This window comes from Erithacus rubecula, assembly GCF_903797595.1.
Source record: "Erithacus rubecula genome assembly, chromosome: 2".
Lineage (NCBI taxonomy): Eukaryota > Metazoa > Chordata > Aves > Passeriformes > Muscicapidae > Erithacus > Erithacus rubecula.
The window spans coordinates 12,013,108-12,028,838 of record NC_136685.1 but is presented as its reverse complement, the minus strand read 5'-3'; the positions used below and the strand labels follow the sequence as shown (position 1 = coordinate 12,028,838).

General features: G+C 35.8%; 1 protein-coding gene across 2 annotated transcripts in view; it reads right to left on the bottom strand.

Moving 5' to 3' along the window:
• Window positions 1-15,731, bottom strand: part of NBAS (NBAS subunit of NRZ tethering complex) — a 156,122-nt gene that overhangs the window by 12,632 nt on the left and 127,759 nt on the right. For both annotated transcript variants that reach the window (XM_079298628.1, XM_079298629.1), the window contains 2 exons: window positions 6,621-6,760; window positions 1,574-1,718 (listed from right to left, as the gene is read on the bottom strand). In XM_079298628.1, coding sequence (XP_079154754.1) covers window positions 1,574-1,718; window positions 6,621-6,760 — 285 coding nt within the window. The remainder of the gene's footprint in view (window positions 1-1,573; window positions 1,719-6,620; window positions 6,761-15,731) is intronic.

Here is a 15,731-nt window from a genome sequence, read left to right as displayed (position 1 = left end):
AAAAAAAAAAATGTATTTTACATCAGTAAGACTGTTTAAACCTTGAAGATCACAGTAACTTCCGATCTGTACCTGTATAGTTATACTTACATGGTGGGCTCTTTCAACATCCTGTACCATTAAAAAAAACAAAGGAAGACATCTCCAACTAAAGCTGTCCACCAATACCAAAACTGTGTGAAGTGACTTGTCATGGAGATCATGCAAGAGTTTATTCAACTAAGAGAAATGCAACCATGACCCTTCTTGAGCAGAACTCTTGGTGAACTGACTGCTACATGACAGTGAATTCAGAGGATCACTGAGGTGAGGCAGAACATTCTACTTTGACAAAGTTCAGTACTCCTATGCACACTAAGACTGTGAGTTTACAAGCTAAAATGCATCATTTCAGCACCTTACAAAGAAAAACTATATATAATTATACCAGTCCCAAGGTTATGGAGACCTGCCTTCCACCAAAGTTTTAGTGGGATGAGTAAATGAATAAATGTACTTATCATTTCAGCTTACTGCCACCTTCTGGAATCATGTTTTACATGGATTTCTAAACTTGACTCAGATCAGTGTGTTGGACTAGGAAAAAAAAACAAACTACAAACAAAAACCCACACACCCACCTGTCTGTATTTTAAACAGAATGTGTTGTTTTTATTCTGCTTCTCTTCCTAACATCAGCTGTTTTCTATAACAGACAGTGAATGCATAAAGATAATTATATGACATTAATCAGTCTACTAAAAATACACATGACTACTCTGAAATTGTGTGAAGTTTATTAAGAAGTTTATTCTCCAGCCTGTCTTCATTAATATACAGTGTTTACATACAAAACACTTCAATAATTTTATACTTAAGAGATGTTTGTATTGAAGTATGCATACATAGTTATGGAAGGCAAGTTAGAATATCATAGGTGCTACTTAGCAATTACTTACATATTAGGGCTTTTATCAATCACCATGTTTTTCAGAGGTTCCTCACTAAATCTTTAGGCATTTATTAGTAAGAGAATTACTGATAATTTAAGTAGCAGTATTTGCATTACTGATTTAAATAATAATAGATTATTAAAGCCTTTCTACAAATACATTAAAGAATAATTTATAGTGGAACAGATGCATAAAGATCAGCTAATCCAACCAGCCTCCATCTCCAAGCAAGTCCAACAATATCAAACTGCCTGTGACATGACCCAGCCAAGTCCTGAACACCTACAAAGATAGATTCTCCTTGTTTCTTCTAGGCATCCACTTGTTTTAATGTTTCACTACTTCAAGGATGAAAAATGCTTTCCTTGGGTGCAATGAGTTTTGGATGATGTAACATTTCTCTATTGCCTCTTGTCCTGTAAGTGAGTATGTCAGAAGACACTGACTAATTCCTCTCCTTGTTTCCTCATTTGACTACTTAAAGACATGATCTCCTGCAGTTATCTCTTCTCAGGACAGACTGAACCCAGTTCTCAGCCTCTGTTAGCTCTCCTTTGGACTTCATCTAGTATGGCAATTCTACTTGGAGCTGGGACCCTGAAACAGGACTCATAAACATGACACCCAAAGTAAAAACTTACCTCGACAGGGAGCATGTGCTTTGTATCATACAAAGAACGACAGATTTTCAAAATTTCATTTCCTGTGTTCTCCTTTTCCTCAGGTGGGCACCTCTGCAGCATAAAAGTCCCCAGTTTCACCCAGGGATTATCATCTGTGCATGATCTGTCCAGTAAAAAAAGAGATGGATACAGAATATACATGTATCATTTTCTGTAGGGTGTTTCTCCTGTGTGATTTAAAAGCACAACCTCATGAAAGAAGGATGAAATTTTTGAGACAAGTTACTGACCATAATGCCATCACTCTTTCAATGCAACAAAGAAGTTTATTTTACTTGGAATTATGACTTATAACCCTGAGGTATTATACACTGGATAAGGACTGATGAAATTGGAATAGCACAGGAACTTTTCCTGGCTTCACACCAGCTGATTTCCCAAGCACAGTGGTATCAAGGGAGGGATGACAGGAATCCAGCATTCCTAATTTTGTTTGCTTTGATCACATTCTTGCAGCTTCTGTTTCTCAAGTATCTGTTTCTTGCATCTGATAGGAAAATACACAGCCAGATTCACATTGCAATTTTCAGAACCAATGAGTACAAACAAAAATAATTTTTTCTCCACAGTCTGTCCATAAAAGGGTTAGAAAGTGAAATGACATGCATCTGAATTCCACTAGTAGATTGGATAGTTACATTTGTTTTACATATTTAAAATGTTCTTTTACTTTCACACAGAACCTCATGCCATGTTGCCATTACAGAGTCAGACATAAACAGATGGCAGACAGTAGATATAAGTAAATTTCACCATGCAGGATGGCAAAGGCAGTGTTTACTGTGAAGATGGTTTTTTTTTGTTGCAACATTTTTTCACCCATAGTCATTATCTGGTAGATCATGGAGATACTTTGGGTACTTTCATTAGGGTACACTGGCTAGGAGTGGATGTAGTGAACAAATGGGTAACAGACCACTTTTAACTGGTGGCATGAAGCACAACACTGGAACACACCTACGCTGCCATTTTTCTAATGTAAATTAAGTTGATGCATTTCAATTTCCACCTACAGTGGGCTAAAATTATGCACAATTACAGCTTATATAATGACTGTATTAAGCCTTTGTTCATCTGTGCACCAACTTAAGAAGGCACAAGAGGCATTTTAAAAATCACCCCATCAATTTCTCTGGTCAGTAATCAGCACCCCAAAGAAATGATAAACTTTCGACTTTAGCTTGAAAAGAACAAAAATAAGAACAAAAAAACAGCTCACAGCAGGACCAACAGTGACAGTTTGGTATTACAATTTAGTGAAAATTAAGATCCTCATTTAGTACATGTGACAAGAAGCAGTAAAGTGCTGTCAGAGTGCTGCTTTTCAAAGTTATTATTTTGCAGCAATTGTTAAAGAAACACATTAATATAATTGTAAATGGAGTCTGTTAAGAGAGTCTGTTGGATTGACAGACCAAGTGTCTGACAGCTCTGGAGAGGACAACCACCAATATCTACTATTTCACACATAAAAGCTCTCTCCTGCTCCTCGTCCACTTTGAGAAATACACACTGTAAACAAGTAAAAGCACCTTCACATGCAGCTGTCATTACAATCCAACATGAAAACCAGACAGAGGAGCTAGGAGTGGGCAACTTTGAATGCAAATTAAATAGAAGTCATTGTCTTTCTTCCTTCTGACAACTTAATTGAGCCTTTCCATCAGTCACAGTCACTGAGCACAGAGCTGTCAGAAGTCTGGCTGGGAACAGCAGAGCTCCTCCTCTCCACTCCTTTCAATGTGATGGGTTCAACCCCAAGATGCCAGATTATTCAACAAAAAGAGCATGAGGCATTGAATCTGTGAATCCCCAGCAAGGGCAGGAGAAGGAAAAAATCCCTGCAAATACATCTTTGCCACTGTATAAAAGGACAGCTCCTGCTCTGTGATCCATTTCTTGCTTAGAGGCATAGAGTGAAAATGAATTATCATTTCTATAGCTGCTGCCCCTGGAGCACATTAAGAAAATCTCTAAGTATATTCCATTAGAAAAAGGAAAAAAAAAATCATACTACAAAACACAAAAACAAACAGAAAGATGCAAGGCCATCAAGGCTTGTCATATGCAAATTTATTTAAGTAAAGTATCAGATTATATAGTTTACATATACAAAGCTCTTCTCATCACAATTCCTTAAAACTATTTCAAACACTCCTGTGCATTATTAACAACTTTCTGCTATCTCTAATTAAAACCAAAATTAGGTTACTAAAATCTGACACCTACAGGCAGAATTCAGTTTTCTTCTCTCCTGAATTTTATTTTTGTTCAACCGTGGTAATAAAAAAATATTTCTCATCATGAAAAAAGCAATTACTTCAAACTCACAGCAGATATACCTTAATTTTTTTCTCACAAAGCCAAAAGAGGAAAATCTGGGATTAACATTAAAAAAGTGAACTGAAGTACTGGGTCTCTAACACTGGGGTTATTTCAGTTCCAAAATATCTTATCAATATTTATAATAAATATAAAAAATGCCTTTTGAATATAGGCAGCAAGTTCCAAAGGACTGCAGAGCTTCAGGTACTGTCAATAATTTTTTTAAGAAACACCTTTATGAAATGTTTAAAATGACATCTGACTATGAGCCATCTGGGTGGAAAAGCATTCATGCATAACAAGGGTATGAAAATAAAATTTTAATAAGTATACAGCTTTGAGTACTGACTGAAACAACCAAGCTATCTCTCTGTTTTCTCTCAGTAAACAGCATATTATGACAAAAGGAGAATCATACTTGTGATAGTATTATTTTAACTGTTGTTTTAGGAAACAAGAACTCAAAAAACCATTTAGTATGGACTTACTAACACAGAAGTTACAAAATTTAAATACCTACCAAAAATTCCCTCAAATCTTAGTTCTTTTACTTCTCCTTCCTTCCGAAGCTTTACAGAATGTAAATTGTGTTTTCTAGCTTTATATTAAATTGCAAGTATTAGATATTTACTGCTGACTGAAAACCTAAGTTCTAAATATTCACATGACTCACACTTCAATTCCCCAGTCCCTGTAAGGAAGGATCATTGCATTGGCTGTAAACAGTAAGTGATAATGACCCTCTTCCAAAGGAAAGGAGGAAAAAAAAAAGATTAAAGAGTAAACAAACATGTTAATGCATATAGTTTTAACTTCATGTTTTCCTCTTTGCTCAAAAACTTGTTAATACAACTTGCTTTAAAACAGAATTGCTGAAAATACCACTAACAAAACAGTTCCTGTTCTTTACTCCCAATCACCCTAAAGAAAGGCTTTTCAGAAACACATATAACATACACACATAAACCCCTAGGCTGCTAAGCATGGCTGAATGCTGTCAATGTGGAATCATGGAATGGGGGAGAAGAGAGAAGAATTATGTTTATGTACTTGCCTAGGAGCCACAATAACTACTTTAGACTCTAAAAGAGCTATGATACAGGTGGACCTAAGTATTTGCAGAAGTTTTAACTTCCAGGATTGCTGAAGTTGAAGAGGCATCCCACCTCTGAAATTTGATCCACAGCTGGTTGTGACTACACTTTTTATTCTTCACTTTAGGAAGTCAGACTGAAGGAACATAGCACCAAGAGGTAGATAAAATTACATGATTTTTATCTGTAACAGAACAGTAGACACAACTGCCCATAAACAAGAAGGGTTCTCCTTTCACAAACTCTTTAGTCTTTCTGTTCAACACAAAGGATTTTGCTAACTGCAATAGTATTTCACTTGACCTTTTGTTCTTTAAGTTTTATTTTTTGTTAAAGGCAGTGTGTAGATTAAAAAAAGTTTGACAGCTCCCACACACCGTGAGGCATCAAATTTTCAACTACAATCAAAACCAAAACTTAAAATGAAAATTGAAACGTGAATTTGTGACAGTTCCTGCAGCAGTCCTTGTAATTTCTAATGTACTGAAGACAATTTCTGTCTTGTAAAACTGTCACTAAAGAATTTAGGTTAATGCTTATCCAGAAATTCCAAACAAACTGCAAAACCTTTATAAGGTTGAATATGAAAAACCTTTACAGATTACCTTGTAACCCACCAGTTCTCTACATGTGCATAGAATAGCTATCTTTTAGAAAAAGTTAAGCCTTAACTTTTCTGAAAAATCAATGCACATAAACACTGTGTGTGAATGCAGTCCTCAAGATAAAATAGGTTGTAATCAATACCCCTAAGTAATCCAAAAGAAACACCATTTAATTACTAACTACTGTCAGACATGGCTAGCCAAAAATTAGTATTACTGCTCTCTGAAAGATAAGTGACCCTTGCCTCTCCACATGAGTTTTATTAGAATCCTTCTATCTTAGAAGTGATTTGCAGTTACAGAATACAACAGCTGAATTTTTTTACTTTCAAATGTATTCAGAAAGCCACAGACAAAACCCAAAGAACCAATAAAATATAATGCAGTCTGGATGTTCCCAATTACTAATTTCAGTTAATATCCACTTTGATGGGTGCAATTCTGAAGTATTATAATTATTTTAATCTTAAATTGATTTGATGCTTTATTCAGAGACAGAAATAATAGGTAGTGGATCCAGACAAGTGAAGTGCCAAACTGTGGTACCATTACCCTCCCAGACCACCTGCAGACTGTCTGCCACATCCATCTGAACATCACCTTTCAAAGGACTTTCTGCAAAGTGTAACCTTGAATACAAAGAACAGTCAGAACTTTCTGTCCTTTTTTATGGACTGTTTATACTGCTATAAACAAGGGCAAAATATGTAGCTTGAAATTTAAGTTGACAGAACACTCTGTGCAAGAGTTCAGGCAATAAAATGTTTTTCTGCCTTCCTCCATGACACACACTACTTATGTGTGTATACAGGTTTACAATAAATTGATTTATTCAATTCTGCTTTAAATAAACCATTTATTCCTCCCAGTATGACCAAAGAACACACTCCTACAAGCCATGTCTGAATTATTTGACTGAAAATAACCTGGTATCAAGCAAGAAGACTTTGAACTCTTTTCTGACACAGCTGAAACACTCACCCATTGCTCCTGTCCATTGGGGGCCAAGCCTGAAGCAGCAAGACCAGGTGCTGAAACTCAGACAGCTTCTGACTGGACTCCAGAAGTTCCAGGAAGAGATGATATCTCTTTTCTTCATTTTCAATATCTGTTATCTCTACCTGAAGGAGACAAAAACCAACCAAACTAACTCACTAAACCAGATTTTTTTTTTCCCCCAGAAATCAGTGATTTAAAAGCAATCAACAAATTATCTGTGAAGAACACCACTGTTCCAAAACAATGTAGGAAATGCAGTAAATGTAATTTTCCTGGAAACCTTATTATCTCTCTTTTTCAACTACATGCAAATAAAATGGGAGAATACAGATGATGTGGAATGACTTAGGTGAACATTCCTAGAACAATGTAATCCCCCACAAGTACATTCTTTGATTAGTTTAGAGGATCAGATCTCTGTCTTCTTCAAACAACCAAAAACTCCTTAAATTTTTTTTCTCAACATACAGACATATATACACACACACATTTTCAAAGAATGACTATATCCAGTGCTTCCCTAATATGTGCTACCTTTACTCACCCATGAAAATTCAGTTCCATCTGAATTTGCAACACCTCATCTTTTCTCACCTAGAAAAAGGGCCTTGAAAGATGCTTCTCATTAATCTACCCAGCAAAGAACATTGCTAACAAGTAATACAGTATTTCTCTGCACAGCTGCTTGAACCTCAGAAAAACAAAACCCTACTGTCCTACCAGTTCCCAGACAATTCTGTCTTGGGACAAGGACAAATCTCTGTTAAAAACCTGCAGCTTTTGCCTGGACTTGAATTCACTCCAGTTGATGACAAGTTCTTTTAAAAATAATTACTGTCTGCAGTTTCATGGTAAAAATGTGCAAGGCAAAAGGTCTGACTGTCGAAGAAAGGTTGCTGTAAATGAGAACCAACTTGCTACTATACGAGAAGTAACTTTTGTTTAAAAGTTTGGATATCACACCAGGAGGGCTTTCACAAATGGAACAGCAATTTGCTGCCTACCTGACATATACAAGTTTTTGGAGTTTAACAACCATTTGTTACAATAACAAAGTAGCTCTGTCTGTGTTAGTAACACATTCTAACACTGAATTTTTCTTCCAGAGTCCAGAAACTTCCAGAATATCAAACACTTCAGTTCCATCTTATAATTCTGCTGAAGATACACAGCATTAAATGTTAACTTTTTCTGTTTCAGTCCAAGTAGTTCTAAGACATCAAACATGGACAAAGTTTTCCTCAGTTCTACAGCTCCTCTGAAAGATTAAAGATCGCATCCCAATCTCTTCAAAGTGGCTCTGATACATCAAGGGCAAACTTTCAAAAGAGGGTGGAAAACAAACATTACTGATGCATTTATTGAGCTGCCTACATAATCTGTGACTTTAAAATATTTAGTGTGGAAAAACTGTTTGCTTCTGTCTCCAGAGTATATCTGAAAGCACCATATATTAAAACATTTCAGATAACGAAAAAAAATGTTTCCTAGATCTGTCCACTTGAAATATTTTTCTTGACTGCAAATGTCACATAGCAAACATCAGTTACCCACTTGTAATATATATACTTGATAATATATTATAATCCTAGATATTGAAATGACAAGGTTGAAAAGAGAACAGAGATAAACAAGAAAGGAAAAAAGAAGCAGAAGATGTTACTCTCTGAAGTTGCCAAATATTTACCATCTTAGCAAATTAAGTACTAGCTAGACAACAAGCTCTCATACTGCTTACCCATCCTCAAATTCCTTTTTCAGAAAGCTATCTCTTTACACATTGAAACCAAGCCCATACCATTCTGCATGGTCCACTGAGGACATCTTAGTGCACCTTCACAATCACCACGTTACTTCAAAACACAGACTAAATGTTAAGATCTTTCTAATGATAACCATAAAATGGCAATGAATGGCAAAGACAATATCAATATATGAGGAAAGCTGACAGAGAAGATCCCCTATTAGTAGCACAGAGCAAATCAAACATCCTACTCAACGTGAATTGAATTTCAATAATTCTGCCTAATAATGCATCTTCACAGACTTAGGTTTGTTTTTTTTATGAGCTTCATTAATCTAGCACCATAATTTTGTGTTTTGGACAGCTGGATCCTTGCAACATGATTGCTTGTGATGTAACACATACTAATTAACTGAAGTCAATGAGAAGAATTACCTTTCTACTCTCAAACACAGAGCATTTCTGCAGCATTTCTCTCTACAAGGTTTTTTTTTTTAAAGTCACCTATGTTTCTCAGTAAGAGTAATAAAAATAAAATGAACTTCCTACAGTGTTAATGATTTGTGGTTTTTAAGAAGACTAGTGAATATTCACTTTTTTAATAGCATTTTAGATGCATGTCCATTTAACATGAAACGAGAGATTTCAGTGATAGCTCCTTGCTAGAAAGAAGCAATAGATTGACATAGCACAAAGGAATGAGGTTTTAACTTATATTTACTATGTGTATGTATGTATATACATATATGTATCTAAATAGATTGATCTATACAAAACACACCCAGAAAACTCAAGTTTTGCTCTGTATTACTGTCTTTGCTTTCTGAGTGAGAGCACAGTGTGAAAGCAGACACTTTCCACAGCAGAAACAAGCACGTTCTGTAAAAAGGCAGGAATTTCACCTTTACAAAGTGAAAGCTAGCTGAGATGAGTTGCTGTGGTTAGTCAAGCCTCTTGTTTTGTTGTAATAACAGATTTTTAAAAAATCCATTTTTAACTGAACACTCTCTTTGTAGCAATTTTGGATGATCTATTCAGATGATTCTGAATGTTGTGACACAGGGTAATGGGACAGTATCACTCTGCTTCCCCTTCCTGTTTTTTTTTTTTTTTTAACAAAACCCCAAAAACATCTTTCTAAACCACTCTGAGGTTAATCATGCAAAGATAACCTACCATGAACTGCTCAGAGCCCTCTTAACACAAGTGCCTGTAAAGAACCTGTCAACAGACAGAATAATGAGGCCCATAGCCAGGCATGAATTTCAGATGACCCCAAAGAAATATGAAAAACAAATGGAAAAAAAAAAAATCTAACAAACAAAAGCAAGGGCTTTCAGTTTTAACAACAGATTTACTCAATTCTGACTTGATTCTCCTCAGTTTCAGGCAGTCTCTTTGGCAGTAGAACACAGCTGGCATGATGTTTCTCATTAAAAGGCTGCACAAATATTTACCACAATGGGGAAGTCAATTAGGGGAATTAATTGTAGAAATTATACTGATGATAGATTATAAAACAAAATACAAATTAAGTAAAGCCAAACCTTATGTTCAACTGTTAAAACACACAATTTCATTATTGAGGGACTACATATGTTCAGAATCGAGACTATATAAACATCTGCATATATTAATGTTCCTTCCAAAAATCATACAGGAAATTCACAAAGCAAAATATTGGCTACACAAACAGTATGTGCTTGTCATAGCCTAAAAGAGACTCAGTGTTGAATTTAAAAAATCTGTGCACTTAAAATATCTCCGCAAATCAAATTTTTCTGCTTTATGATTAAATCTTTTGACTTACTTTAAATCTTGTAAGACTCACAGATTAGATCCTATTAGATGCCCAAAATGTTGAAACCACTTAGTTTATTGACTTTCAATGAACAAAGTTTTGACTCATCAATGTTGTTCTACACATTTGTTATTGCTTCATACTCATCACCTGTGGTATGGATAAAGGAATTCAAATATGAAAAGTTGTCTCCCCAATTAGTTCTGTAGCTTCTACAAACCTACAGTTTTACAAAAACTGTAAGATGATGCACTTGAAGAATGATAAAGTGAAATAAAACTGTGGAAATCATACATCACTGATAAATAAAGCCTTTGGTGTGGCAGACCACAGAATCAGTGATTTAGTTTGGTGCATTATCTCACTCCTGAAATCACAGTTAATTTAAAACCAGTATTTACAGCAAGTTTGGAATGTGGCTGTACCTGAACTCCATCCTTAAGTTATAGATATCCACTAATGTAATGGCCTGCTGATCCAAATGACAGACAAATCTGATAGACATGCAAATGCTTTATTGCTAAAGCCATTTAATTTGACAATCTCACTGACTTGGCTGATGAGAGTGCCTTTTGTTTGAAAAAAATATGGAAATGCCAATAAAAAGATCCAGCCAATTCAACCTCTGAGATAAAAGAAAAATGCTGTTTTTGTATGAGAATGGTGAGGAGGAAAACTAATGCAGACAGACCTTGACCTCCCTCTGCCCATTGGTATCTATTCTGTTTTACTCTATGCTGGTGTGACAGAGCCATGGCTTTCATCAACAGTATCTGCGGACTACAAAGGAAATAAATTATAAGGATGTTTATAAATGAAAACAGAAAAATATTTTCCTTCACTAGAATTGCTTGTTTATTGAGAAAAGATATATCCATGCTTTAAAGCAGCTCCCTGTACTAAAGGCAGAAAAATTTGCTGTTACCGAGGAACTCAACCAAAAATGTACTGTTTTACATGATTATAAAATTAATTTTATTACATCTACCAGATGGTAAAGGTATTTCAAAATGTGTTCATGTTTGACACAGCAGCATAAATTTGAATTAATATGGCATTGAAAATAGAAAAACTAAGCAGGCATTTGACTGTTCCCTTATTGTTACAACAGACTTGCAATTTGTCAGAACTTCCTTGTAAAATGCACTAGTTTTGTGTAGCTCCCCACACTCCTGCCCAAGCTGTAGTGGTAGAGAATTCATCTGTGCTGCACTCAAAATAATAGGCAGATGTGACAAAAAAGATTTTATTCAGATTTGAGACAGGGCACACTGATGCTAAAATTTCCTTCCAGTCATCAGACAGGGCTTAACATTGTTTATAAACAATGACTAAAATGATTTGTAGCAATTTGATTGTATTCCTGTGATTGACATCTTGGTGTGCTGTTCATGGCTCAAAAATACAACAGCCTTGCCCCAAGGAGTTTACAACCAAATTAAGTAAATCAGCAAAGAAAATAGTGACCTTCTTATACAAAAGGCCAGTAAGGTTTGGTCACTAAAAAAAAGTAGTCTTTCCACTTTGCAGGTCAGCTGTAATCTGTCATTCCCTGTTCTGCTGGTATCTGAGATACTGAAATCCTGCACAAATATAATTTACTGAAACCCACCTCCTGTACAAGGCTGCAAAGTTAAATGCTGTTACAGAGATATAAAATACATATAAAATCACAAGTTAAATGGATATTTTAAAGTCAATTATTCCCAATATGAACATGAACATCAAAAATCAGTCAAAAAGAACCACAAACACAATCTACAACACTGTACAAGTGTTCCTGAAATTGCAAAGCCACTGACTCTGCACAGGTAAGACTGGGAGCTTTTAAAGGCTATTATTTATTTAATTCTTTTCAAACTGTTTCAAGATGTTAGAAATTCTATCAGCCTTGATTTTAAACACATTATACACTTGTGAAACAATGCAAAACCACAAGAGCATATTAAACATCTTATTCAAGACCTTCACATGCCTTTTTAAAGGCAAAGCTACAAGTGCTATACTCTGCAACACACTACCAGAATCCCCTTATTTCTAAACTGGGGTTTCTTGAAAAAAAGTCCAAATTAAGCAAATTGTAAATTGTGATTGAGGGGAAAATCCTCCAGGACACAACACAGGCTGGGGATAGTAGTAACAGGCTTGGAAGAACAAACCAACATATCATTCAGCCATTGGTGCAGCAGCACATGGGCAAGGGCACACAGGATGGAGAAAGTCAAGGGCCAAGGAACCTGTCAGCTTTAAATAGGCCCTTTTGAACTTACTTTCTCCATCTACTCTAGTTCACAGCTTTATAATTCCACTTTCAACCCATTTTGGCAAACGGAAATTTTTGTGGTAGTAAGTCATAGTTGAGAGATGGCATCTTTCAAAAAATAGTTCCACTGGCCTCCTGTATAGTAACAGGATTCAGCTCTTGTTTAATGAAAAAACACAACAGCTAAAACATGATCCAGTTTGCTGCAGATTCAATTCCCTTGCCTGAAAGCAGCTTTTTTGAAGCCATGCTTATGGAGTTATCCCAGTTAATACAAAGCAACAAAGTCTTATTAAGGAACAGTCACTTAAAAACAACACAAAAAACCCATCAAAATATAAAAAATCCCCAACCACATTCCAAGGACTGTGTCAGGGAGGTTTAGGCTGAATATTAGGAAATGGTTTTTCCTCCAGAGGGTGTTTGGGCACTGGAACAAGCTCCCTAGGGCAGTGGTCACAGCAGCAGCCTGACAGAGCTCAAGAATGTTTGGACAATGCTCTGACACAGGGTGTGACCCTTGGGGTGTCCTGTGCAGGGCCAGGAGCTGGGCTCATTGATCAGGGGCTACTCTGACCTGCACTGGAAGACACAAACACTGTCTGACAGACCAGAAGGAAGTGTCTTTTATCAAAACTACAATCTTACAGCAATCAATTCAAAATTAAAACTGAAGTAAAGGGTTTTGCATGAACCAACTCAGTGTTTACAACCCGTGCCTTATATCCCAGAGGACACAGAACTCTGAAGTCAGGATTTCTTGCATTTTTCCCAAGAGCTGGGCTTCACATATTAAAACTATTATTGAATTCTGAGCACATATGCAAGACTGCTGCACGCAGAAACTAAAGAGATGCACATAATAGCACAGGTAAAATCCAGCTCAAATTAAAGCCAGTGTACAAGACAAGCAAGTTATGGGATTCAAGTTAAAAAACAAATCAACAAGAAGCCCACTAGTGATGAATCAAACTAAGGCTCAGCCACATATTAAGTTCCTATTGAAATACCCAAGAATTTTTTCTTCTGAAGTGATTTATATATTAATTCCTTTTCTGCTTCATATGCAGCTCACTAAGAAGTGCATATAGATTCAATAAACACAAATGTGTTGCCTAATGCATAAAACTGAATAACTCGTGCAGAAAATAAAATCCATTCATTTGTATTCTGCAGGAGACTATGCCCTAATCTGCAAATACATTTCAGAAAAGAGAAAATCTCTGAGGACTGTACAAAGATATTGGTAGGGAGAATAAGAACGAATAATGAAAAAAAAGAGATGCATTTGAAACTCCTGTTGCTAGCTAGCTGGAACTGAAAGAGACAGGATTAACATGCATTATATAAATTGTATATTGACTAGATGTCCATTAATAGCAAAACTTTGGATGCATGTATAGCTAAAACTAACACCTGTGCAATGTGAGGGACTCATAACCATGTTAAATAATCTTCTGTGTACAAGCCAACTACTAATCACTGTTTCCTAGTTCAGAATTGATGTATTATATAAATAACAGAGCAGACAAAAGCTTTGGAAGATACAGCCTAGAAATGACTTTAATCTTTAAATATTTCTTTCAAGCTGTTAACTCAGCATCGGCCATTTCCCTCTATACCATACACAAGTGGTTTTTAATTTACCCTTCTAGTCAACACTACCATCAAGCAGCAGTGTATCCACAAGCCCACAGTATTCACCCCTATGTATAACTGCTGTCTTGATAACCAAAGTCTGCAATTCTTGCTAATAAAGCAAAATTATTTTAAAAGCTGTTAACATGTAAATGAAAAGTCAAAATTGGTACTCCCAAAATATCTTCCTGCAGATAGGCAAGACTAGCAAAGTCAAAGAAGCATCTCTAAAAAGACTCACACCAAACTAAGATACAGTCTTACAGGAACAAGAAATTGTTGATGTCAAGTCCAATTTTAAATAATGTTTCAGTAATACTCTTCTCAGTTAAAAAAAGAAATGCTATTTTTAATGAAAAATTCCTTTATTGTTTATCCATATTTATGACCTAGGCCAAGAGCAATTAAAATACCAGGTGGATGGTTATCACAAAATTATTTAACCTGTCAAAACTGAAATAAGTGAGTAGCTCTGTTGCAGCCATAAAAATAATCCAAATATGGCAGGCAGCATCATGCACCTGTCACACCAAATGTGTTACAAAAGCATTGAAGTTGGTGGTTTTCTTTTTCATTTGGTGTAGTTGATGTCACAGTCTTGAGATCTGTGCCCCTGGGTAACAACAGCAGCAATGGGAAAAAAGAACCCCTCACTCTCTCAATCAACACAAAATATCACGAATTACTATAAGGTATTAACTATTTTAAGAATACCTGAGTGAGGGCCCTCGGATGATACAGAGTTTGCAGACTTCTAAATAAGAATTGTCAACTAGCATGATGGCTAATGGGTAAGAAAACTGTTTGGACAAAAGGACAGCATCTACTGTCACAGTTATAAATAAAAAAAATACTCATTAAAGATACTAAGACAACAAGACCTAAAGAAAACCAGTTTTACAATTTACTTATATTTTCAAAGGGCTTAGAACAACATTCCTGACTAGAAACCACTTAAGAACTTGATCTACTAAGAGGAAAAAAAGCCCAAAAATGCAAAAAAACCCCATTTTATGATTACACAGTAAAGGTTAAAAAGTAGAATTTCTCATCGGTTTATGGCTGCTTCTTTGTTAATGTTTTGGGGAGACTGCAAGCATTGAACAGACAAAAATGCAGACAAATGATTGTCAAGGCCAGTTTATGCCAAAAGAAACCTGTAATAGACACCAAAAAAAAGTCTAGAGTAAGTAAATGACTATACGATGGCAAATAAAATGCAACAATGGTAAAACTACTGCATTTTAAAATATGCTAAATTAGCATAGTCAAAGCAGTAACCTGACCCTCACTGAATGAAATCCAGAGACCTCTGGCTGATGTACAGATGAAGTCAAGAGAAAAATCAAGGTATTGGGATGCATAACCATGGACTGTTAATTTCCACAAGGACAGCATATTCACTTCTCCAATTACCTTTCCCAGAGGGTGTACTATATATCACAGTGGGCTCTGAGATAGAGGAGAGGATACTTACAGAGAGAAAAAGGTGTGGAGGAGGTGGTGTGACTGGAATTGGTTACTTAAGTAATCAACAGAATAAGGGATAAAGGATAGTGAATAGAGAACTTGATTTCCTGAATCTTAATATCCAAAAAAAACCACAGAATGTAACAAATCACATAAAAAGATTAAGTCATAGAAACA